The sequence below is a fragment of the Hetaerina americana genome, unplaced genomic scaffold (assembly GCF_022747635.1).
Source record: "Hetaerina americana unplaced genomic scaffold, ioHetAmer1.1.p SCAF_1, whole genome shotgun sequence".
Taxonomy (NCBI): domain Eukaryota; kingdom Metazoa; phylum Arthropoda; class Insecta; order Odonata; family Calopterygidae; genus Hetaerina; species Hetaerina americana.
Window position 1 is genome coordinate 72623181 of NW_027286069.1, and position 26026 is coordinate 72649206.

Sequence of the window (26026 nt, forward strand, 5' to 3'; positions counted from 1 at the left end):
TATATATCTGCTCAGTTACACACTCCGTGTTGACACATACACATACATATCTACATCATGCAATAATTGGTATTTGACTAAGTCACTAATTGGCTAAATTTTGCTTTTTATTTGGAAAATATTGGGATGCTTGACTAATATTTTGTTAGATTTGTTTTATTGTGTTGGGTGACTAGTAGTTGGACCTGTCAGTTACGGTGTCTATCTTGCTTTTTTTATCGTGAATCAAGGGGCTTCCAAATACATTCCTACGACGTACCACTTACGCTTACTCTTCTCTTTGCATTTTTTTGACATGTCTTGCAGACTTGATCTGTACTTCTTCAAATTCCTCAATTCATACCCTCAGATGGCATAGTTCCTTGATTTCTCACTTTGGAGCCGATTTCACGTGACAAACTCTGCAGAGGTAACTTGTCGAGAGTTTTCTTCGAGGGAAGGTAGCAATTCATGCTACATCTCTCAAAAAGCAACACTGTTACTCCAGTCAACCTTCCGCTAAATTTGGGTGGGACAGTGTACGATTAAGTTTATTATTTGGTGCCCGGTCAATTTGACATGGCGGTTGAAGTTAAAAAATTGTACTGTATGCCAATGCCGATGATGAGCGATTATGGAATGAGTTCGGTCGGTAATAGTTAAAATTATCCTTCCGTTCACTTTACCGATGTGTTTCCCAAATCGGTGCTATGATTAGAAAAAGCGAGTGTCATTACAATCGTTTCCGAGAGTGTGAGGTCGCCATTCTGCACTCTTATACTTCAATCTCCTCAACAATATTTACCACGGACTTGGATAAATCGTAAAAATGGCTTTTGAATACTTTCCGCCTTCGCCGTTGGAAAACATTTGTGTGTTTTAATCATCTTCGTTTACCGGAACTCCGCGAAGAATTTTCCTCAATGGCGACAAGACAAAGAGAAAAATCTTTCGATGCTCGGATAATTATTGTGCATAAAGTTTCCAATTAAATTTGTTGTTAATTGCGGTTTAATTTGACGTTCTGCCTTACGATATACCTACAAAATATGTTTATCATGCCGACGAAGTGATCCCAAGACCCCATTCAGTGAATTAATTTAACATTGCTGCCAAGTGAATTCAATCTGTCCTGGGCTCTCCCATTATTTTTCCACAAGGAACATTTCCCGTCTTAGAAGAAGCGCAAGGTTTCATTCGGCCGTGTATAAGATGCTGGCGACAACGGGAAGACTTGATCTGGCACTTAAGTCCCCCTTCGCACCGCAGGAGTTGCTCGAGGAAGATTGAGTGAGGGGCATTGGAACATTTTTATTTTTCCCAGCCGGCGGCAACAATGGGCCACGACAACTTGTCTCGCAAAGGAAGATGCTGATTGCATAATTTTTCACGTCATCCGATGATTGATTCAAATGGCTTTCTCTGGCTTGCCAAGCGTTCAAGTGTTTGGTTGGATATTGAACGCAGCTGTGGCGGACTTGGCGTATGTTTTTCGCGTTTAAAATTTGAGTATACTAGAAAGATTGACGAAGAAATCATTCTAAATCGAGTAACATCAATGACAGAGTTATTTTTTTACGCCTAAGTTTCTTTAGGGATTAAAGAAATCCTTGCAAGATTTGGTGAGGGTGAAAGAAAGAGAAAAAACACTTTGCACTTCCACACACTTTTAATACAACACGACCATGGTTTCGATGCTGCGCATCATCATCAGCTCACCTGATGATGATGCGCAGCATCGAAACCATGGTCGTGTTGTATTAAAAGTGTGTGGAAGTGCAAAGTGTTTTTTCTCTTTTTTTCACCCTCACCATGAAAGAATTCCACAAAGTTAAGCCTGAAACTTTTAGCTTGCAAGATTTTTATGATCGCCAGAACAATCATATTGAGGGAACCGAAATTTGAATAATTTCGTCTCTTGGTCATCCATGAAATTTAAAATTTTAAAAAACTCAGCTCAGCTTCTGTATAAAGACGGGGAACACTATTTTTTCCATTAGAATAAAATTTGAAATGCGTATACTGAGATTTTGTTTTGGTGTAAATGGGGTATTTTCGATTATAGTCGGTTCCCTTCGTTAGGTTACGCATTCTTCCGCAAGATATTACAATTTGTTTGTCAGGAATAAGCATATAAATGATTGTAAGAAAACGTATGTTGGTACTTCCTAAAGATTTATTTTTGTATGAAATTGCATAGATTTTATGACATCGCCCTCAATTCTCGGTTGCTCTAATGGACTATCTCCTTAAATGAGATTTGTATAACAGAAATATTCAGGAAGAACTTAAACCCTAACTTTTATTCCAATATGAGTAATTCCTACTCGAGACTATTTCGGGGAGAAACTGTTCTCTCTCCTTCAGTTCATTCGGACACGTTGATCTTTAAGAGTGGAAATCTATGAGAGATTGCGTAGTTACTGTCTTGATTAGTTGCGCAGATGTTGTGTACTTGATTAAGCTGCGCGCGTGCTCGTGTACTGGCGCTCATTCGTTTTTTCCCTCCGAAAGTTCAGTCAATGGCATTTTCCTCTTGCGTATACGAACAGTTGTAGGCGCGGAACACAATTTTTTTAAATTTTCATTGTCGCATTTGAAGCGCGAAAAATATTCAACAGCTTGGACGTTTCACCCGTAAGCGCATACCGATTGGTTTATTCTTGCGTGTGTATCCGTTAATTGAACCCTGGAGATCCCATCGGTAATACTTTCTTTCGAAAGACTTCTATAACTCCGACGAAAGCTGCCTATTAGGGCAAATTGTACGCTTGCTATGATGTTTTCTTACAGACTCATATTTTTTCCATTGATCGTGGACGAATCCATGTTGTTTTTCATGGATCTTCATTATTATCGACGGCACATATGTAAATATAATTTTGTTAAATTAAGCATTATTTATATATTAATTCATGCCACTATGGAACGAATTTTATTTTCCAAAAGTAAATAGTCAGCTCAATGAATTGCGATTTTTTTACTCTCATTGACTTGCGCGTTATATTCCGGTTCTATCCGGTTTCTTTGGCGTTGTAACTGCCATTGTGTCTACTTTCATCGTCACAATGCCTTCTGAAGACCCCACAATAATTACAATGCTGTAAAATAGCGCTACCGAAAAGGAACCTTTTGAATTTTTTCATTCATTATATGTTTTGTTACCATGTCTTATGCTTAAAGCTGTTTGGTGCATAAAGTATTATGAGTGACCAAACCCAGACGAAAGACATTTGATCTTATTTTACTTGCATTTGCATTTTATGAAGCCTTTTGGCGCAGGTCAAGACAATGGTTTACAAAAATCCATTCGAAGCCCTGTGCGCCTAGTAATAGTGGCAATAAATTGTATAAAGGGCTGAACAAGGAGAGACTTGTTTTTACGGCTCTTCGATGAATAATATATTTGACTATAGTGCCCATTGTCGTGAATCTCCGTCATCGAATAATGCCTATAATCTTTGATTTTGGGAGGAGCCCCTTCCGTTTTATAATTTTCAAATTAAAAGGAGCTCGCCATGATAAAACAGATTAGAATATTCATCTCAGTATGCTCCAGTTTGGGAGGGGTCCTCGTCACTTTACAAGTTTTTATGCATAGCTTAACATATATTATTTACGTTAACCGGCTATGTCCAATACCTGGTGAGCGCTCGAGGCTTGGGAGGCGTGACATTGTCTGGTAAGGTCGGCGTCAATTAATGGAATATGATGTGCGCATAAACCTGTCAGGAAGCCGTAGGATTGTCTAATGATAGCATTGGCTTGTTTTAGAACCAAACTGGTAGCTCTCTATTTAAACCATTCTCCAGCTTATTTTTTAGTTGAGGGTTTGAATCTAAAGAGGACAGATGTGTGGTTGAAAGTGGTTTCAACCACATTGTGCCAATTTGTTGTGTGGTATGACCGGAGCCATGATATCATCTAAAGTACTCAAATACTTATTCTACTTCGTTTTCGAATGTTTTGCTGGTTTTGCAGAATTGTTTCGAATTCGGTTTATTCTTACATACTAGAGTCCTGTGCATGGTTGAGGCATAGGAGCAATTGTACCTTACCCGAGACGACATGAAGTGCGTATACTCAACTTTTGAATGTGTTCGACTTATGCGTGCTCCACATTGAAGCCCCTCCCTCTGTTCATGGTCACGATTGAATTGTATGAGAATATAATTTTCGCTGACACGACCGTAGTACGAGTTCATTTCTTGTTACTCCGCAGTCGATTGGAGGACCTTTCTTTTATTAACTAAGACCATTTCGACTAAGTATCCAACCGAAGAACGTAAGTCGTCGAAATAAAGCCATTATTTCGCAGAAGGATCGTGTTTTTTTATGATTTAATCACGTTGTAAAATCCAGGAAGACGAGGTCTTAAAAATATTTTGATATCTACGATTCGCTCTGAGCCGGATCTGGTTGTATAGAAATATTTTAATGGGATCGGGATGGTGCGGTGGCTAACGTACTGGCTTCCCTCCCAGAGGGTCTGGGTTCGAATCCCAGCGGTGGCAGATATTTTTCAGTGGTGTCCCGACCCCCTACTAGAGATGCTTTGAGTGAGTACTCCGTCCTTCGGATGGGACGTTAAGCTGCGGGCCCCTTGGCGCCTTTCATTAAGAATAGGCTGATACCGACGCCGGGTTTCTCTCCACCCTTCATCCTCTCCTATCCATCCCTAATGGCGCAAATGAACTCAGCTGTCGATCGCCTCCCCTAAAAACTACTACTACTAAAAATATTTAATAATGTAAATGAATATCTTAGCCTCCATATATACATGCGCATAATTCCGAGATGTGACTGGTTCGTTAGCGGTTTTGAACGTTGATACCGTTTGATCATAATGCATCTTCAGTTTCTCCTCGTCGCTTTAATATTACGTGGTTTTTATCGCATGGTACATTGGCTTCACCCGAAATGGTAAGTGAAAGCCCTGTTCGAGCCGTTCTACCGATGGGTTAAAATGCACGGACTATCCGTGAACCGTGGGAGGGAGAACTGGCATTTCCTACCCCATTTCTCCCCTCCCCCTACCCACGAACTCTCTCCTGTCGTTTTCAAACCGTATTTACGCACTGACGTCACTATCGTCCGCGTAAATTCACCCCCTCCACCAACCCGCAGTCGGTCTTCCAAGCGGGTCATTGCACGAGAGATGCGGGAGGGGGGGGAGGCGTTATTCGAATGGAACCTTCGTCGCCATAAACATTACCATTCCGGACGAAAAATCAAACGACTTATGCGGAGACAAGATTACTTTTTTCCCCCCTTCTCGCTCAATTTGGTCGGAGGAAGCACGGCAGGGAATGGAACCAGCCCGGCGTCGGTCTGCGCGGCGGAGATTCGTAAAAATGTCAAGTCTCTCTCTTTTCTCTCTCTCTCTCAGAGAACGCTAGCGAAGAAGGAATACACTTATATACACGGGGAGAAAGAGAGATGCACGCTTGGTTTCTTGAGGACTGACTCACGGACAACCCCTCGCAACCTTTCGTATCGGATCCAGAGAGCAAGTGGAGAGAAAGGCGTCAGGGCGTGAGGAGGGCGGCGGGGGACGGAGAAGGGGTTTTGGAAGTGACGGGACGATAGGACGCCGGACTGGTGGCTTGTGGGTGTTGGAAGGGGTGCGGGGGAGGAAAGGTGGCTAAAGAGGAGAAGGAAAGGGGAAAACCACTGCAAAAAAAGGTAGAGATGGGCGATATCACGAAGTCGCCGCGGCATCGTCGTGCGGGCGTTTCGCTAGGCGGTGGCGTGTAGTACGCGACGGAGAGAGACGTGGAAAGGGGGTTGGGGATCGGTGAGGGGTTGGGGTGACGGGGGTGGAAGACGGGTGGTTTGGTGCATCTCGGTTGGGGGAGTGTGGGACGAGGGCTAGAGTGGTAGGCCTCCCCCTCCGCGGAGGGAGTTTGTGCGGTGAGAAAAGAGTGGCGTTGGAGCGAAGCGGTGCGGTGGGATGGGGTGTGTATGTGTGTGTGAGAGAGAGAGAGAGAAAGAAAGAAATAGAGAGAGGAGGGGCTGACGTAACGGCCTACAACGGGTAGTGATGTCAGTGGAGGGAGTGGAAGGCGGGCTCGCGCTAGGTGGATAGAGGGAGAGGGGCGAGGGAGGGAGACCGGATTGGCGGGGCGGTAAGAGTTTTGGAGGATGGGGAAAGGGGAGGGTGGGGGATAGAGTGGAAGGATTTCGTATGGGGGTGTGGGGGAGGGTGGCGTCGTGGAATCGGAAATGGGAATCGGGGTGGGGGAAAGGGCTTGAAGGGAAGGGGAAGGAAGAAAAGGAGGTTGTCATTTTTGGGGGAAATAGGCAGACGTTTTGGGATGGGGCGAGCGGACGGGGCCCCGGAGAAGAAAGTTCGTGGACATGTTTGGCGTAGCGGCAGAAGGGGGGTAGAGGGGACTGTTGGAGCGCGCGATGTCCGCAAATCCGCGTGTTTCACGTTTGCTCGGATTTTCCTGCAAGTCATTTCTTCGCACGACCTCCTCAACCTCGGGGTCTCTTGAAAGGATTTCAGTGCAGTAAAAATGAACTAACTCCTTCGGTGTGAGGATCGAGATGGTGAGTGCCGGTAAACCAAGGTTCTAGCCAAGCCTTCCCTGGCATAAGCATCGGATGTTTAGTCTTGACTTTTAATTTTACGGTGGAGCTTCCCTCTAGGCTTTAAAGGAATGGGGCCTCAAATATACTCTAATGGGTGGTTTGCATATCAACTGCGTTCTCGACACACAAAATTTAAAGGAGTATTTGTCGTCTCTTGAATTCGTTTAAGATAATCTGCCTTCAATAATACCTGCTTCAATTACTTGTGAATTTTTACAGAAGTCTTTCCTCGGTGTATCGTAGCGCACGTTGAAGTGAACTCTTGCCATGCGTAAAATATTATAAAAAACCTTTCAGAAGAAAGAAAACATTCAATCGCTCATGTCAGGGAATAATCATGTCCTTTCACGAAATATTTAAAGCTTGTGCGTTCAGTTCACAATGAAGCACATCGTGCAAAATAGATTTAACTCGTCAGGTGCGCATATTGACTTTTAAATTTGGAGGTTTGCTTGTTAACCTCAAATGGAATGTGGTAAAACGAAGTGACACTCATTCCCAGCGTAAAAATGGAAACCTTAAGAACTTTTGCCGTGAACTAATTGGACAGAGGAAATATATTTGAATGTGGGCGTGATGAAAAATTTTAAACTTAAGCGAAAAAACGAGACCTTACGTAGAATCGCGATGAGGACAAACTGCAGCTATATTGTAAATGAGCTTGCAGTGTATATAATATATTCTCTCGTGCGAATGTTTTGTTATCCGCCATGTACGAGTAGTTGGGGAAACGCGGTGGCGCCAGAATTGATGCTGCGATGTGTCGATCTTAAAGCCTGCTGAAAAAAAAAATTCTCCCAAGTTTATCGCTCAGGGGACGGGTGTTCTCGAGATCTTATGCAAATCAAATGATTGGAGGGGAGTGGCACTTATTCGTCGCGAAAAAGAAACTAAACCGAGAGCAGAGAGAAATACAGCGAATACTATATGGTGAAGGTTATTTCGAGCCCCCTCCCCCCTCCTGTTCACTCCTCCCGCTTTTGAGAGCCCGAGTTTTTTCCCGATGACGCCGACACCCATCGCAGTGCAGCACGCACTTTTCACTCTTTTTTTCGTTCTTTTAATCCCCACCCACCCAACCCCCGCCCCGAGGTCCGATGCTAGCCTTTGGGAAGAATGGAGCAATCCCTGCTTTCGGAATGCGCGATCGAAGCAGTATCAGAGAGAGAGTCAGCCGAGCGCACGCTCTCCCTCACTCGCCCTCTCTTCCCTCTGGAGCCTCTTCTCTCTCTTTTCCCCCCTCTCTTTCTCTCCATCGCTCGCCATGCAGCACGTGACATCATTTGGTGGCAACATCCCGCTTAAAATAGTCTACATTATACCAGGGTGTCATTGGGAGGAATCACAGGTTGACAAGCCAGTGAAGGAACGAAGCATTTTTAAGGAAGTTCCATTGGGATCGGTGAAGGGAACTGTAGCAGAGCGTTCGCGTTGCGCAACCGTGGGAGCGATTGGTTTATGTCTCGACATTTCGTCATTCTTGTAGGAAAGTTCCGCCTTGTGCGCAGGTGGATAATTTTGTAATCGACCAATGCCGCGATTACCAGGGTAAATGTATCAGTTTCAGTTTTCTGTTGGGAGAATTGGTGGAAGTAGGATTGAATTTTGTCGCTTGAAATGGTACGCGAATGTTTGCATTGGCCCCCAACGGATGTCATTTGGTGCCCAATGCCCTGCTCGGTTGATTGATTTCCGTATTCGTCACTACCGAAATCAGGTGACCATTGCGCAAGGACGCTTTTCAGAAATGACTGCCACTCAAATACGCCAGGGAAGAGAGCCGGAAGTTGTTCATCCTCAAAGCGGTTCGCTCTTGGCGGTTTTCCGTGTGCCTCACATCCAATACTACGTAGAGGCGGCGATCATGAATTTCCGTCGTTTGTAAACTTCCGCGTTATTTCAGCGAAGTTTTGAGCGGGTGAAAAATCATTCGGCTCCACCTTGACTTGGATTTCAATCCATCCGATCGTGAATATCTGGTGCGTTGACCCATCTAAAGTATGCCGCGAGGAAGTACTGTTTTTTGGCGTAATTGATTCGAGCACCCGCCTTCCATTCGGTCAGATCCATCCGTGGAACGATCCCTGTCTAGCCGAATGTGCCTTCACGGTAACTCATTCTGCGCTCTTCACCTAGTGCATGACAATGTTAAATATTTTGTTGTACATTTCCTTGAGTTTATAATTAACTCTTACCTTGAGTAAAGATTCAATATTGGGTGATAACTCTCTAGCAGGAATCAGTATTACTAAATTCATGGAATAATTAAACTTTGCCATTTCTCTGCGGAGAAAACTCGGCGAATGACTCCGTTCATTTGTAGTAGTCATTAGTAGAGGCGGCCGCCAGCTAAGGTAATTCGTGTAATTAGGGATAGGTGTGGGTAAATTTTTAGGGGTAGGATTTACAGGGAATGGGAAGGATCGAGAGAAACCCGTTGTCAGTATAAGCCTACTCGAAAGACGCCAACGGTTCTACAGTGTAACACCCCATCCAACAGAATGTGTATTCCAGTTTAATTGATTTTCCCCTCGCCTCCATGTAGGGATCGGTATGCTACTGAAAACTTCTGTAACCTTGAGGATTTGAATCCGGATCCAGAGGGGAGAAGGAAGTATACTAGCAACTGCAACACTGTTCCCACACCGTTCAGTTTCGTCTTCGTATTGATCACACATATTTGCAATAATTGTACTTGTAGCAGCACAGAGTATCATCGTCTGAGCAAAGAACTTATTCCATGGCTTATCCATAGAGGTGCGGAAAGAATTGTGATCGTATAGCTGAAGCGAGTGGGAAATTGTCTGTGCAATCAACAGTGAGCCTTCACGGAGGTGTTACTTCTTTAAATGCCGTAATAACTCTGTTGAATCTATCATTTTTGAAACTCTTGGATTGTGTCGACTCTGATGATGAGTAATTGACTGACTCAATCCAACCGAATATTCGTTTTCCTGTATTCGATTCTCTCAAAGGTGAAAATTCGTGCTCATGAATGAGGCGGTTTTTTACAATTTTCAATTTTTAGTTAATGTTCAATTAAAGGTTTTGTTTTTTTACCTGCCAGGAATCACTTGGCCGAGTATATTGTTCGTCCTACCCCAATCGAAAAGCACTCATTTCAATATCATGCTGACATGAGTATTTCGTTGGATATTAATTTCGGCGCAGTGGTGTCCGTAGTGTTTTTTTTCGCGTCCTCCATATTTCTGGCCTCTTTCAAATTCAGAAAATAAATGACGATGCGATGACGTTTGACGCTTCTCCAGGTATTAAAGTATCATTACTTACAACATCCGGACATTCGGTGTAAATCAGTGGCATTTCACTTCCCCCTGTATATATTTCGGAAAGTTACCAATCAGAGTATCGTTTATTGCGGAATCGCTCATGCCAACGTTACTTGAAATCCTATACGCAGGTGGCAATTCACGTTCATTCAGTTTTACTGTTACGAGTATGACAGTGTGAATCTCACGCCAGGTATTCACCGTCATGATGCTCTCTCCGCTTGGCTTTTAACATTGAAATTAGCGCGTTTGGCGATATCCGATGAAGCACCGAGAAAAAAATTGTAATGGGATCCCATTTGCGATATGCATTTTTGTAGAATTTTCTGTTGGCTACTGCGCGCTGGTCCTAGGTTAGCTTGTGTGGCAGTTTTACTTGCAGTAGCACTATTGTGTAAAGCGGGCCATTTAATATTAAACACTGAGGATAGATTGCAATAGTTTATTCATAGGCTCTATAATTTCAGGCGCTCAGCCTGCGGCTTATCAGAAAATGTGATGCAAAGTAATAAATAAAATTTCTGTCGCCTTGGCCATTTTTATCTTCCGACTCCTCCTCTCGGCGTTGGAGGAGTGTTCTCTTTGGAAATGATATCACTTCCTTTTCATTGCTAGTCTCTTCTCAGCCCTATGAAGTCTGCGTCCGAATACCGATGACCACCATGGAGCCGTCCGGCTCGTCACGTTGTTCAATTCATGTCGCTAGCGGCACCAATGGACACTGTCTAAAATCGGTGGAGTGGGTGTGGGACCCTATGGTGCGTGGGTGCAGCGGTCTCAGGCTATCTCGAGCACGAGGTTCAGGATGAGAAGGGGAAGGATAGGAAGAACGTGGAGGAACGAGTAAGAAGAAATAAAATAGGCGTAAAAGAGGGGATAAAATAAAGAGAAGCTATTGTTGTGAATGTGAAGAGGAAAAAGTATGAACGGCCACGCGCGGAGGACCCATTACCTGAAAATGCGGTCTGCTGAATATTGCGACGGGGAAAGTGGATCGTCTGGTTCGGAAAATGTAAGCGGTTTTTGAGTTAGGGAGTGCACATTGACGAAATTGCGCTCAATCCTGCTTTGTTGTCTCTTCGGGTCCGTCGCCACGATCTTGGGCAACCGGTCGAAGAGTCGATGCTTCCCGTGTTGACGTCCTGTCAAGAGCGTTAGAATTTTCCATCTCTGTGAGGTGACGGAATTTCTAATTTTTGCCTCGACTCGCTTCTCATCTCGCAAGAGAACCCAAGGCGGAGGTCAGCGACATTGTTTTTTTTCCCGATCGTCCGTGTAACTTACTAGTCATCCGCTTTTCACTCCGTTTCTCTGCGGGGGCATGGAAAATTCCTTGCCCTTTGCCAGTGCTTCCTGCAAAACGAAAGCCATCTGACTTGTATGGAGGTATATTGCGTTGTCATTATACTTTGTCTTGTGTTCCTTGTCTTTTACAAACTGTTGTAACCGAAAGCAGAGTTGTGACTCAAAGAGGCACAGGCGATTAGAGTTTACTCTAGTAACCATCCTCACCCCCTCCACGACTCATCACTTCAGTTGGAAACACGATAACGGAAAATCTATCAACTATTACCTGAACGGATGGTATCCTAATACTCCTGGTCACTCGCTGTCGTGGCGGATTAGACGGAGACATTTAGATATTCCCTGAAATCAAGGGAATTAATATCCATACCTCATCGGATGATGAAAAATAGTCTCCGGTATTGCTTATTTGAATTACTCGCTCCTCTCTCGCACAAATTGTGATCATAACTAAAAAAATTTAAGATCTCCAAGATTTGTAATAGGAATTGGTAATTTGAGCACTTCACATTTGTCTTGAATTAATTAATTAAAGGCTGGCGAACGGATACTCTGCCACAAGCCTTCGTGGCGGTTCGAAGAGCCGTAGCTATAACCTGCGGTTACACGAATGAGTTGATGAGTTATGGTAATTGGATCTTCAGCATCTAATGTCGGTTCCCACTTTAAGGGTCAGACGTCAGACCATCAATTAAAGACCATTAAATGGCTAGTCAGCATCCATTGCCGTTTTGAAAATGTAACCCCCGACCTTCGAGGGCGGGAAGGGGTTGCTCCCCATTATACTTGTACCGAATGGGCGAGGGTAAATTAATATCTGTATTCTTGCCCGCTGGCGCGTGACCTGATATGTCTTTGCGACGAGCTGATGCTTCTGTATAATTTCATTATTATATAGCGTTGTCAACAGAGATCAAAAACAGCAACGTAAATTTCATTAACGAAAACGTACTCTAATTTATGGGACACCTTTTCATGATGATTTTAATTTTTAGTAATGATAATGGTCTCTTCTTCGTAAATTTGGCACTCGACTTTTTATTTCCGTAATTGATAGAAATTGTTTAGAACTACCGGTCGTTCTGAACGGGTCTCGTCCAGCTTTTGGACCATCCTTCTGCATATTGATCTTTCCTTTTTCTTTATTAAATGTGTACATTTCAGTGTCTTTCTCACTTAATTCTTCCCGCTGAATTTTATTTCCACTGTCTTCGTTGGTAAAAATACCTCGGATGAGTTCGTACCTCTTGTCAGTGTTTTTAATAGCTCCTTTCCTCTCGCCATTTTCGTGGTAATTATTCGTTAATTACTAGATTGGGCCATTGGGTCTTCATCGTAGTTGAATTCACTCGAGAACTACATACAGGTACGTTAACCGCTTAACCGGGCGCCGAGGTTGAAAACGGGCATCGCTTTGAAAGGTAAAAGAAAAAGGAACCGAAAAAAAGGAGCACGATTCCTTACACGTTTTTATGCCCTGTGCCGACGTAAAATTCTTCGGATCTCTTTAAAGTTAATCAATTTACCTTTAACGTTCAATAAATCCGCAGTGAGAATATTGATCACATGACTCGTGATTGAATGATGCAAAAGATTTTCATGACTTCAGTGGGCACTGGTGTGAGACGCCGGTGCGAGCGAGGTGATGGGTAAATTATGCGACACATTTATTTCGCAAACGTCGCCGTGTGTGCTACCCAAAAAATGAAAAAAAGCCTATGCGGGCAGGCATTACGGCGCGAAATGGCGAAGGAGCGCTTTCCGAAGGTTGGCGACCCTTCGCACCACAAACACGCTGCGCAGAACAGCCGAGCCGAATTGATATATTCTTGAGGCAAGGACTCGACAATCTTTTGAATTTCGCCCTGCCCCCCCCCTTCCAATCGGCATCGCCATGCGAGGACCCTATATTCATTCGTCACGACTCATTGGGGGTGCGGGGGGGGGGGGGTTAATGACGAATTTGCTGTCCCAGTTCCGTCAACTCGTCAGTGGAAATTACGGAACCAATGGTTGGTGTTGACGGCACTGGGTTTCCTTCTCGCCCGCTTTCACCGCCGTGCTCAAATGATCTCACCGCTGACGCACCTCTCACCAGCTCACAATGCAATGATAACACCACCCCCCTCTTCTCTTTCCCCCTTCGCCCCTTGCCGCCCTTTTCCTCCTCCCCCAGCTGCGTGCTTTTTCCCACCCACCTTCCCCCTTACCTTTCTCGAACGTTCACTCTTAGCCTTCCTCAACCTCCGCCCCCTACCGACCCCCCGCCTCCCTCTCTCACCTTTTTCTTCGTCTCCCGGCTCCTTCGATTCGCTGCCGCCTCTCTCCCAACATCCCCTCATCCTCCCCATCCCCTCACTCAACCCCTCATCCCCTTTCCTCAACCCCCATCCCATCTCTCAACCCCATTCCCTCCCCCTCAACAACCCTTCCACTCCCCACACCGTCTCGCGTCCCCTCCTCCGTCCGACCCCTTCCGTCCACCCTCTCCCCCGTCCCTCAAGCAGCCCATCCTCCTCCCACTTCTTATATCACCCACTGCAATAGCTCCACCGCTATTCCGTCGACGTCCCTCGCCCTGCCTTGCGTCCCCGCCGCCCTTGCCTTCTTCCTCCCTAATAGGGAGGTGCATCGTACATGTCTAGGTGCGAGAAATACGATCATATGTTTACCTCATCCGGATTGTTCATCACCCTAAGGTGTCCGCGCGTGAGGATATTTCGGATAGCTACGCGCCCGTGTCCTCGATTGTCGTTCTCAAAATCTATTGGGAAATCTTTCCATATTTATCGCACGGGAGCGGTTCATTCTTCAGCGTTGCCGCGTTTCCCTGCGGAAAAAATATATTAAATTGCCGATTTTAATCGACACTGTCAGGCGCTCTGTGGAGTTAGTGGGCCCCGAAATGCTGGGGATATTTGTTGGATGCCCACCAAGAAGGGGCCTTTATACTGCGCCTACCCTAAAACTTGGTCAGACAACACGATCTATAAATGCACAATACGGTACGAGAAGAAAGTAAGCGTGACGAGTATGATGGAGGAATTTGGTTGGGAGCTAATGCATTATGAATTCAATCTTCTTTCCATTGTTATGAAAAACATAATTACTCGTCCGTGTAATATTTAGTCCATCAATTCCTTCCAACTTCGATTTTCAGCTTGTACGAGTGCGTATATCAGGTTATATGTACATGGATAGCATGGATTGTATGGTAGATATTATTAGATTAATAATTGCGTTGTATCTTGCTGGGAAACTTGAGAAAAAAGTGGACGAAGTTAGTCTTAGAAATTGAAGGTTTAAAGAGAAGGTCTGGAGAGTATTCGTCCCAGGATGACTTATGCGAGTGGTGTTGTAATATGCATATTTTTACTCGCTGTAGCTGTAAAGACAAACTCATTGAGTAGTGTAGGAGGGAGGGTGCAGTTATGTTTTCTGTAAGAATGGTTTCACATTTTCACAATCCCTTTGCCTATCGTTTTTTTTTTCATTTTTATTTTTGCGTTCATATGAGTACCATTTTTACCTGTATTGGAAAAGATTACCAAGTAAGTCTTTGCGGGACGTAATTTGTTTATTTGGATGGATTCCTTTCCTTAGAACATAAGGTTCAAGTATGTAAAACTGACATCCAATCTATGCTAAATTATCATTAATTGTGCTAGTCATTACATTCGAATTATGTGTAATGGTTATCTTGAGAAATTAGTGCCAGGCGATTTCTTACCTTGATCCCATTCTTCGCATTGCAAATACACTTATTTATCGGTGCCTATGCTATTTACACTTTTACCGACCAGATTTTAATGAAAATATCAAATATTTCTAAATTAAATTGACTAAATTGCGATTCATTTCTTGGAGATTTAATATATTTTTAACGTTTGGATTTCTTGATTTAATATTATCTCTCTCAACGACCCCGTTCATATCGCTGTGTCTTTTTGTTTTATTATTTTCTGCTCATTAATTAAGTCATGGTGATTTTCTAACGCGTAAATATTAATTCGTGACGCGCTTAGAAAATATACGTCATCTATAGGTAAGCGTCATGTTAAGATGAGGTCAAATTTCAGTGCTGGTATATTGCGAAACTCTTCTCGACGCGCAGTCCTCTCCACTTCTGCGTCAAACACACTGCGAAACGTTTAAATCTTGAGCGGATTTTCTTCTTTCTATGGATAATAGAGCTATCAGTATTCGCAAAAAAGTGTGTGAAACTCCTAAATTCAATTATGTGACTTGGCTATATAGTGAGCTTAACTCGTGAGGTGATATTCTTGATTCCCTTCGATCGTTACAATGTCTTTCCTCCTCCGTCAACTTTGATTTCCTCGTGGCTTGTGGGTAATGCGTAGATACCATGCGTCAATGTCGATGGTATCGCCGACGTGGAGGCCATGCAAACGCAGACATCTAGTGTATGGGTGTGGCCGTATGATGTAGCCGGAGTGTAATATAATCGGGGTGTAACCTGATCCAGTAGTGACTAGTCTGTGGCCGGCCATCCCTTGGTTCTGTTCCCGGGAAATATTTAGGTGGGACTTTAGGGGGACTTGAATTGCTGGAAGCACGAATTATATATAGTTTTAAGCATATTTAATGCTTTGCTGCCACAAGTTTGGAAACGTGTGAATATTAAAGTTAGATGAAAATATCAAAAGTAAGTAATGTTAGAAAGTGACGTTGAGGTCTTTATGTGAATACATTATTGCATGTTTTAGATAGACATGTAAGTTTACGTGCGTTTAGATATATATATATATATATATATATATATAATATTAGAGATGTATATAATATATATATAATTATATATATATATTTATATTTTCCTTTACCGCGACTTGAACCACGGATCTTTCGACTTGCTGGGCCCATGATCTTAACCACTTGAGCTAGCGAGGAAACGTAAATTACACTGAAATCTGCGGGGGTTTATGCAACCAACTGCCCCGCTTCTTTGACCAGTAGATAGCGTTCCGGAGCTATTTCACTCACCAAAGGAGAAATGGATGAGGACACTAGTAGGGAAAGCAATCATACAACATCATAACGGATAGGACAGTGCGTTTCGGCCCGGCGAGTCGAAAGATCTCTGGTTCAAGTCCTGGTCAAGGAAACGTTTTTACGCTTGTGATCTGTTCGATTTCAACATTTCATTTCTTGTGTTTGTCCTTTGAGTGTTCCTATCCTTTTTGATTTTATCTATTTCTATGTGAATGAATATTTGTTCGCCATATGGCGGGTTTTCTTGGAAGAATGTACATTTGGTCAATGTGGCTCGTCTCCTTCTTCTGGCTATGCGTGCCACGAAACGCAGTTCCTATCCTTTATGACGTTGTTTGATTGCTTACCTACTGTCCTTCCCTCTTTGTGTGTCGTCTAGTTCTCATTTGGTTTGTGAAACGGCCTCCTGACGTCATCTCTTGGCCAAAGAATCGGGGCACTTGGTTTCACAAAGCCCCCTTGTGTGTGTGTGAGTAAATTACGCTTCCTGAATAGCTCAAGTGGTTAGAGCATCGGCCGGGCAAGTCGAAAGATCCGATGTTCAAGTCCCGGTCAAGGAAATATTTATGCACTTACGATCTGCTCGATTCCTCCTTCCCCACCTCTTCTCTGTTCATCTTTTATATGTGTGCCTATCCCTTTTCCTTATATCTATTTCCTTGTGAAAGCAGCCGTTCGGCGATATAAATGACTTGGAGGACGGAACACATAGCATGAACACAGGAAAAAATTACATGAAACAGACATGTACGTTTACGGGCTTCTTACCCTTCTTCATGAGGGTTAAAAATTGACTCACAGAAGTGCGGGGGCGAGGAAAGGGGTTGTTTCGGGGATTCCCAATGCTCGACCGGGGGTCCGTTGCTGATAGGGGAAGGAAGAGAGTACGCGGGTTGGTTTAAGGCTCTAAGAGACCAAATGGTGGCAAGCCCCACAGTTGGGACGTCGCGTTCTGCGCCACATTAAGTGGTAGGGAGTGTTATATTGAAACTGTGAAGCAGTTGTCAGGAATTCTTTCGTGTGTCCGTTCGTGGGAAGGAATGGGGCGCATATGTGTATGTGTTGTGTGTGTGTGAGCAAGTGGATATTTATTCATAAATGGCTGGCGGCCGAACACCCCACCCCAACCACATGGCCTTGCGTCGAGTTTTGGTATACTTATTATACAGATGTAGATACTTTTGATAGAAGAGGCCTTAAGCGCCTCCCCCTGGGGAGGGGAGGGAGAGTAGTGTAGCTTAATGGGCAGAGCGTTATTCTATTTGTTGAAGGTTCCTGGTGATGCCTCCGAGACGACCCGGGCAGAATCCGAGTCGGTGTGATTTTCTGGATTCCGGGACCTGATGGGAAACAGTAGGTGACACCGTGAAAGGGAAGACCCACAGTACTATGTGGATTTCATACGTTGTAAGATTTAGCAAGAAGCGATTTACCCTACTTATTAAAATCAACCCACTGATTGTTTGGGGCGGTGTATATGGCCCGGCTTTCCAAAATGGCATCACAGGTATAGTCTTTCAGACAATTAAAGCTACTTGTCAAAATGTTTAACGTCTTCATGGCATCGTTTTTTTTTACTTCCGTTCATTCAAAGTCCAGGCGCCAATGCCATTCCGACGAAAAATTAATCCTTTCCTTATAATATAACTGAAACGCATTGTGTATCGATGACGCTTTTAGATATATTGAGAGCCCTTAAAACATTTTTACAAAATACATACTTGATATCTTGATACGCTTATACTTGTATCTTGATGTACTTAATCCATATTCCGGTGCCAAAAATCAGCACTTAATATTGGTGTTTGTTCATCAAGGTGTCCGACATCCTGCTTCCCTCTTCTTGTCCCTAACCAAGAGAATGAACCGAACCGAATGAAAAGTTGTGCATTTTCGTCTCACTATAGCAAAAATGTGTTCTGGACGGTTCTCAATCATAGCAGTCAGATACGTTACATCCAATCCATCCGCGATGGTTTTTTCATCATGGATTTGTACATTGATGGTGTACTTTACTAACAGTAGTGCATAATTTCGAAGTGACACTCAGCAGTCAGTGTATATCGATGCTTCTTTGCGCACCCTTTTTTTTAAAAGAATGTCGAAATATAGCTTTTGAAACGAGACCGCGAAGCCGCGTGCCCCTCCATCCCTCACTGTCATCCTCCGCCGCCCCCCATCCCGTGCTCTTTCTCCCTCCGTCCCCCACGCACCCGCTCTCCTCCCGTCCCCCCTCGACATCTCCGCCCCCACCACCGCCTCCCATTCCCATTCTCTGACGTCCCTCCCCTTTCACGCAGTCATTAAGTGTCTCCCCGCCCCCTCCCCCACTCTCTCACTCCGCCAAATTTCTCCTCCGTTGTCGCTTGCGCACGTTGTATCCATCTCCGTCCCCTTCTCCCGCTCCACCCTCTCGCCAAACAAACTTACGCTCACGTCCAACACCCGGTCTCCTCTCCCCCCTCCTCCCCATCTCCCCAGACGAGCGGCAATTATCCCTTAGGGGGAATTCGATCCGTGTCGCAGATAAAAGCACCACGAGGTGACGACGACCCGGGTTCGAATACCAATTGGCATGAAGAGCCTCCCTCCCGTCGTCGCCTTCAGTACCTCGGATAGGGTCACAGAGTGCCTCTCGTTGAGAGTGGGTCGGCACCCAACGCCGTTTTTTCACCGCCCTTATTCCTCTCCGCCTTGCCCAAAATAACTGACCATGCTGATTTGTTGTTGGGCGGCGTGGCAACCACTACGCAAAGGGTAGTGCACTGGCCTGAAGGAGCTGAAGTTCGATCCAATAAAAAATCAACTGACGGATTGATTCATACCGGTTTTTGGTTTGACTGAATGGTGGTGCTAAGTCATTCAGTTGGCGAACACCTTTCGTCGCTGTCGTGCACCCATGTTGTTATTAAAACTCTATCATTCTCTCCCTCTCCCTAGTTTTGAGATAGTGTTTAATATGCGTTGCTCTATCCCGTCGTTCTACGGTAGGAGAATCATAAAAATGAGATAAGAGAGATTAAGTGTAGAACCAAAAGGTTTAATATGTCGTTTTTCTCGCGGACGAAACGGGATCAGAGTTACTGTAAACGATTTATCTAATCATAATTTTATTGTTCTTATAACAATGAGATCGTTTCCCATGCGTACAGAGGAGGATTTTTCTATTAGATACCGTAATATGTACATGTAGCTTTCGTAAAAATGATTTTTTATATTTGAATTTTGTTGGCATATCTATTGGTAAACAACATTTGAGCTACACTTAATATGATGCTGCATGCCTGGTGCGGAATTACCCCATGCTACATACCCTAGCGGTGTCTTGCAGGGTAGCATGTACCCTGCTATGTATTCGTTCAACCTGCCGAGCTTTATTTCCCTAATATTGTGCCTGCTGTTTTCTCCTTAAGATGCCAAGTTCATTGCTCCGTCCGTCTGAGAGTATGTTAAACTGTGTTACCCATGTCGCCTTTCGTTAGAATGGTACCAGTGCCTTCTTACGCCCTTCGCTCCCTGAATTTTAATCTTTCCGGCATTCTCGTCTTTTATTAAATGATAATGAGTACTCTGATGATATGTTTAACGCCGAAAAGAACCTTTTGATCACTATCAGTGAAACTATGTAGAAATTTTATGTACTCTCAATATACTCCTCAGAATGTATGAAGTTCACACTGAAATCGCTAATATAAAAAGGTGAAAGCGTAAATATAATGGTTTTTATCAAAATTTTAAAGTGTTTCTAGATATATTAATGCCACATGAATAAGAAAAAAAAAGATTTCACGGAGAATTAGAGCAATCATAGATGGAGTTACCTCAAATGCAATAGAAGTCACTTCACGTGTTCCCCAGAGACCTTTTTTATGCCTACTTTACGTTAATGACATTGACTCCATAGTCACTAGTAAGATACGTTTATTTGCCGACGATGCAGTGGTTTACAGAGATATCCGTTATCCTGAGGATACAGAAGCCTTTTTCAGATGACCTAAATGCTTTACAACGTTGGTGCAGTACTTGGCAATTAAACTTTAAAAGTGCGTCATGATTAACTTTAGGAAAAAGAGCATTTGCCTCCCACTGCATCGGGAACACAGTAATGGAATGTGGAGACGCGATTAAATACTTAGGCTTTACCCTCACTCACGACCTCTCCTGGGTGAAACATGTACGGAAAATGTGGACAAGCTAACAAAAATCAGAATGTTTTAGAAGAGAACTGGGTAAATGTGATGAAAAGGTCAAAGATAAATGTTATCTTTCACTGGTTAGGCCTCATTTTGAATATGTTGCTAGTATATGGAATCCTCACGAAGTTGGATTGATTGCCGAATTGAATCTGAGTGCAGCATAGAGGAGCTAGATTTGTAGAACGTTGTCATGATGAACTTAGTAGCGTATCCAAATATTGGAGGAGCTAAGCTGGGAATCACTCACGGAGTGAAGAGTAAATTACAAATTAAATCTCTTGCATTAATTGGAAGACTGTCTCCATAGCTTTGATGTTGAAACTGTGTTTTTGGCCCCATCGTACTACGGTAGGCGAGATCTTGTCTGTAAAATTAGATAGATTATGTGTATAACTGATAGATTTAAGATGCTCTTCTTTCCGCGAACGGTAAGGGATCAGAGTAGTATTGTCCGACCGTGGTAGGGGTACAAATGTTCGGGTCACAATTAGTCCGGTGTGAATTCATCTCCTGCCACACACCCTAGCGGTGGCTTGCAGAGTACTAAAAAAACTATATATGCACTACCAACTTGAGTAATTGCACCTTTTTATCGGTTTTCTCAGCCTGAAAGAAAATGGTTTCCTGGGTTTTTTCTATATTTTTATGATAAATTTCTGTTGTAATTTTTTTTCCGGGACATTTTACTATTCAACTAAACTCAAAAGATTATCGAAAAGTATTATTATTTGAGAGCAAATGTTAGGCAACTAATTTTCATCTATAATACTTGGAATTTAAAAAATCATATTTCCGAGGAAAAACATTGTCCCCGAAATACAGCTGCAAATTTTTAGTGCTGCACTTCTGATAATTGGAACCCGATTCATGTAGAAAAATTAGGAAGAACTTAAAAATGTTTGGTGTCACAAAATTCACCGAAGAGGATTTTAAAAGGTTCCTCTTGTAGAAAATTCCGTGAATATTTTCGATCAATGATGACGTTTCTGTAGAATTGTGTGATTAAGGACGATGCTCTGCTGCGGAACATACCTCTCGATTTTATTGTGATCCGTCAAAAGATGATTTCTGATGATTTGGCCATTCAAATTCCACACAACTAAGTCTCATCGCTGAATATTATCGTTCTTACTCAGTTCCGGAAATCGGAGAAACTAATCGAGAATAAATTTTAAGAAGTAGAAAGGCAACAATGAGTTCGGACCCCGTGCAAGTTTTGCGTCGTCCTCTATATCACCGCCTCCGATCTTACGTCACCCCAGCAATGCAACATTTGATTCAGAGGAAAGTGACCTCCTCGGGCCCTCGCGTCATTTTAGGAAGCGCAAGTAACTAACTCCTAAATAATAAATAAACTAAAAATAATTTAAGGAGGAAAAGTGAATGCAACATTTCCTCGTTTGAGTGTAAACCTTCAATCCAAAATATTAATCGATCATGTACACGCGGGATACAGTCGCTTAAGGATCCCCTGCCTTCAGAGTTCACTCAGAGTGTTCTTAGAGGGCACCAGATACATACCAAAAATTAGGTACCCTGAATTTTAATAGGTTCTCAATGTCTTCCCTATTCAAAAATGCCATAGCATCGGACTTGATTCTTTTTTGTGCGCATATATTCTGTTGTCGAACTAGCTCGGCTCTGGCATCGCGTGCTTCGTGTGTTTACGATGATCTAAAAATACGAGTCGGGATTGTAGTGGGATTACGCAATCCGTGCATCATTGAGCTTTGGGTAGACGAACTTTGCCCCCTGGTGGGCAGTAAACCTTCCGACGCCAGCGTGTTTATTGTCACATACCCATCTCTGTTCATCCTCCTCCTGCCCACCCCCTCCGACCCGTCCATCAAGAAGCTTAACTTGACCGGAGGCGATCTCAATTTTGCCCTGAAGGAAACATCTTACTCCCCATCCACTCCTTCGACATCCCCTCCCGCTCTCCCCTCTCGCGGATCCCCTTCTTCCACCCTGCCCCCCTCTTTGAAAAACCTACCTTCCCCTCTTTCCCTATTCACCTCTCATCTTCTGCGTTTCGCTACTTCTGCTTTCCCCTCTTTTTCATCCATAACAGACACTCCTTCCGTTGTTTTTTTCGCCTTAATCGGAGGCGAGCTAATTGCTCGACGCCAAAAGCTTTCCATTCTTTGGAGTAGCAATCCACACGTACGCTGCTAAGGGCGCACGTTTGTTTAGTTTGTTGCGATATTAATATTAAGGCCAAGTGTATGACGTTTAAATGTACACAATTTTCGGTAAGCCGCTGCAAGGACGCATGGAAGAGGTTGTTAGGATAATAGCCATGAAAAAAGTATGAAGAAAGGAATAGTTACGAAAAGACATTTTTTTAGTATGTTCTTTTCCTTTTCCTTCTGCTTGTGTTGTGGTCGACAATCGTGCGAGGGAAAAACGATTCCTTTGAATCTGTTTCCTCGGCTGCCCCTCTCACTTATTTAGTCATCGTTCTGACCTTCCAGTGAAGTGAGGCATCGGATCATTCCCACGATGTCGAAAGTAAACTCTCACCGTTGATTCATTTGCAGTAAATTTTGTATTGTGGAATCTTATTTTCAGTTGCTCCCGCCCAGGATTGTCTAGTAATTGAGTGAAGCCTCATGAAGGTTTGTTTGCTAGCGGATGTTGATGTTTTGCTTCATATCTAAATCAGTATTCCTGTATTTTAGAGGGATATTTCATGTTGTTGTCTGATTAAAGAGATACACTTTTTCTTTGCTCTGCATTGTAACTACGTTTTTGGCAAATGGTCGATTTTACATTTTCAGAAATGCTCATTTAAACCCCTCCGAGTAAGTGCCGGTCTTTTCCGTTGGCTTTTTTTTATTTTGACTGGTGCTTTTTTACAGACTTCTAATTTTTTCTCTTTTCAATCCATTAAATGCTGCGTATTTAACTTGTGAGGGTTTCTCAATCTGTGTGAATGGTTATTTCCTTAAAATTACGATGTCTGCTTCTATACTATGTAGTACTAGCCGGTTTTTTGTTAGATGGAATAGCTCAGCATGTACAACCATTCGAAAGGTCTTCGATCTGTAGGCAGCGCCGAACTTCTCGTTGACTTTTTGGCGAAGACCATTTTTAAAAACAAGACTGCCTTTCACTTGAGCCACGTTTCGTAAATTTTCAGTATTTTGCCAAAACAAATGCATTCCTCTTGGTCAGTAGTACTTGTTTTCCTATTGTTTGATATCGCGGCTAGATTTATCTGGGCGTTTTCCTTTGTTTAACACGAATTAAATTTACGGAGAATAAAATGTATTCTATATTGTTGACTTGTGAGCTGTGGCAATATGATGACAATAATAATAATACCCCAGGCGAAATTTTAAGTTTCAATCATCAACGGAGATTGCCATGGCGTGGTATTGTGGCTCTCCTCTCTTTCCCCTTCGTGACCTCCACCCCCTCCGGTCTCTCAGTTCAGTCCTCCCTCTCTCCCTCCCTCTCTGTCTCTCTCTCCCCTTCCCTCACCCCCTTGCGCCCTCCACGATCTCCCCCCTCCCCGCCCGCTGCCCTATCTCGCCGTCTCCTTCCCGCTACCGTTGGCGTCGGCCGATGCTTCAGTCGTCTCCGCGGCGTGCGATGCGAACCATCGGCCAACTTACGGCTCCCCGCGCTCTCTCCCCCGCCGGGTTTTGTTGTCTCCTTCCGTCATCGTCATGAGGCCGCGACCCATTTTCGAGTCGAAGCTTTCTGCGTGATGACCACGGCCTCTACCGTCTTCCATCCTCACCCTTTTCATTTTTGAACTTCAGTAGGACTGAAACGGAAGATAGGCTGCCAGCCATGGTCACCAAGTCGCGCGCTGTTAGGTAAGGCTTTTTTTTTAATGGGAAGATAATCCGTCTGTCGGATTTGTCTCGTTTTGTGTTGGGACGTAGTTTTGTTCTGAGCACCATACACAATTTTCTAACGGAGTAAATTTTGCTTTTATATTTTTTTGACGCCTCCGAAGCCAGCTTCGCCCTCCGAAGGCCTCTCACAATCCCTTTGCCCCACAGCGTTTTCAGAAAAGCAGCTGTTTTGCCGAATAGACCCATCCCTAGTTTTTTTATGGCTAACAAAGCTTTCAGTCCTCTTCCCGGTTTCTCCCCATTTGCGAATCTTCCCACCCCCTTAACTCCGGGGCCGAGTCCCGTCGCAGTTGTCAGGAGTCAGCATTCAGAATAACCATTGGACGGAGACAAAAGAAATCCCGTCTGAAAAAAATGAAATCTATTCTTTGGTTGACCTGCTAGCATTTAAATTCTGCGGGCCCCTCAAAGTTTGGCAAACAATGCTTATCTTTGGCTGGCATTTTCAGAGGTTAAGGGAAGCTGAAAGTGAAAGTTTGCTGGAGTTTGTCTCGTTTCATTTATCTTGTGTCGTAGTTGGGAGGAAATCATTTTGCCTTGTGGTTTACCCATGATTGATTTTTCTCTGATTGATATAGCATGTTTTGGTGACAATCAAATCAGTCTTTCAGAAATCATCTACATTTGACCGGAATCAAGTTGCTGTGTTGAAATCACTTTAGGGATATCATCGGTTTGCAGACTTTTTGGGGATTTTTTTGGATAATGGGATTTTTCTGATACTGTATCAAAAGAAGGAAGGCGTCCGTATACCTTCCGGTTTGTTGTATCAAAATGTACCATTCGGAAATAACTTCAAATAGACATGATATCTCCTTTATTTGTGGACACGCATAGCAATTTTTTTAGTTTTCTAAGTCTATACTGAGAGAAATGAGGTAATTTCTGTCGAAAGCGTGACAATGACCAAGCCCGAGTTTAAATTTTTTGTTTGATTTGATGAGGTTTTACTATTTACTATGCACTAATCATTCTCGCTACGGTTACTTACATTTAAGTTGGTATTTTTCTCTCTCGGTCATCACGGAGAAGTCTCCATTCATGCCATTACTTTCAGCCGGGCTTTGAATGATTTGGGTAATATTAGCCATAGTGACGGAATTCTAGAGCTGATTACCAACCAAGTAGCGATTCCCAAATGAAATGATCCTTAAATATTTCGTGTTCATGCTTCGTCAAGCCCAAAGGTCTTTCACTTCATAGTTACGGTGGGTCAACTAGGTGACCCAATGCATTCTGAAATGTGGAATTTGTCTGAAGGTAAGAAACATGGATGGGTTTTAGAAATTTGCCGAAAGTAAATATGGTTAAAAATTATTGTAAAAATTGACATTTAACCACAGAGATTCAAGGAAATGAATATGGATGTCATTCTAAGGGAAACGTGTTAATTAATTACCAGTATCTTACTTGAAATTGTGCCGTGAATATATGAAAAGTAGGAGTACATGTTCAATCGGTAGTAATGCGAAGGAACTAAAGATTTATTTAGTCCGAAGAAGATATAAATTGAAATAAATAGCGCTTCCGTTAAACACCGTGATGAAAAATAATAAACCTCATAAACTTAGGTTGAAAAAATCATATGGCATTGACGAATGTTTGGCCTTTCGTCACTCTGCTATTCTCCTCTGCAGTAATTCTCGAGCTTCTAAATTTATCTTTTCGTGCTTAATGTTTTTTACTTTTTGGAAATACGACTCCCAAGGTTTCACAAATTTTATCAGTTAGTTTAATAGGGAATTCCTTTGTTTTATGATTAATAACTAACTATGTG

At 43.3% G+C, this 26026-nt stretch overlaps 1 protein-coding gene across 4 annotated transcripts in view; it reads left to right on the forward strand.

Annotated features, from left to right (window-relative positions):
• raw (NDT-like domain-containg protein raw) overlaps nt 1-26026 on the forward strand; it is a 136076-nt gene that overhangs the window by 51440 nt on the left and 58610 nt on the right. Inside the window, exon 1 of one of the 4 annotated variants that reach the window (XM_071591318.1) lies at nt 24073-24207. The exons of the other annotated variants lie outside the window; for them this stretch is intronic. Within the exon in view, the coding sequence (XP_071447419.1) occupies nt 24182-24207 (26 nt within the window). The 5' untranslated portion in view covers nt 24073-24181. Of the gene's footprint in view, nt 1-24072; nt 24208-26026 lie in introns of those variants that run through there. 4 annotated transcript variants of the gene reach the window in all.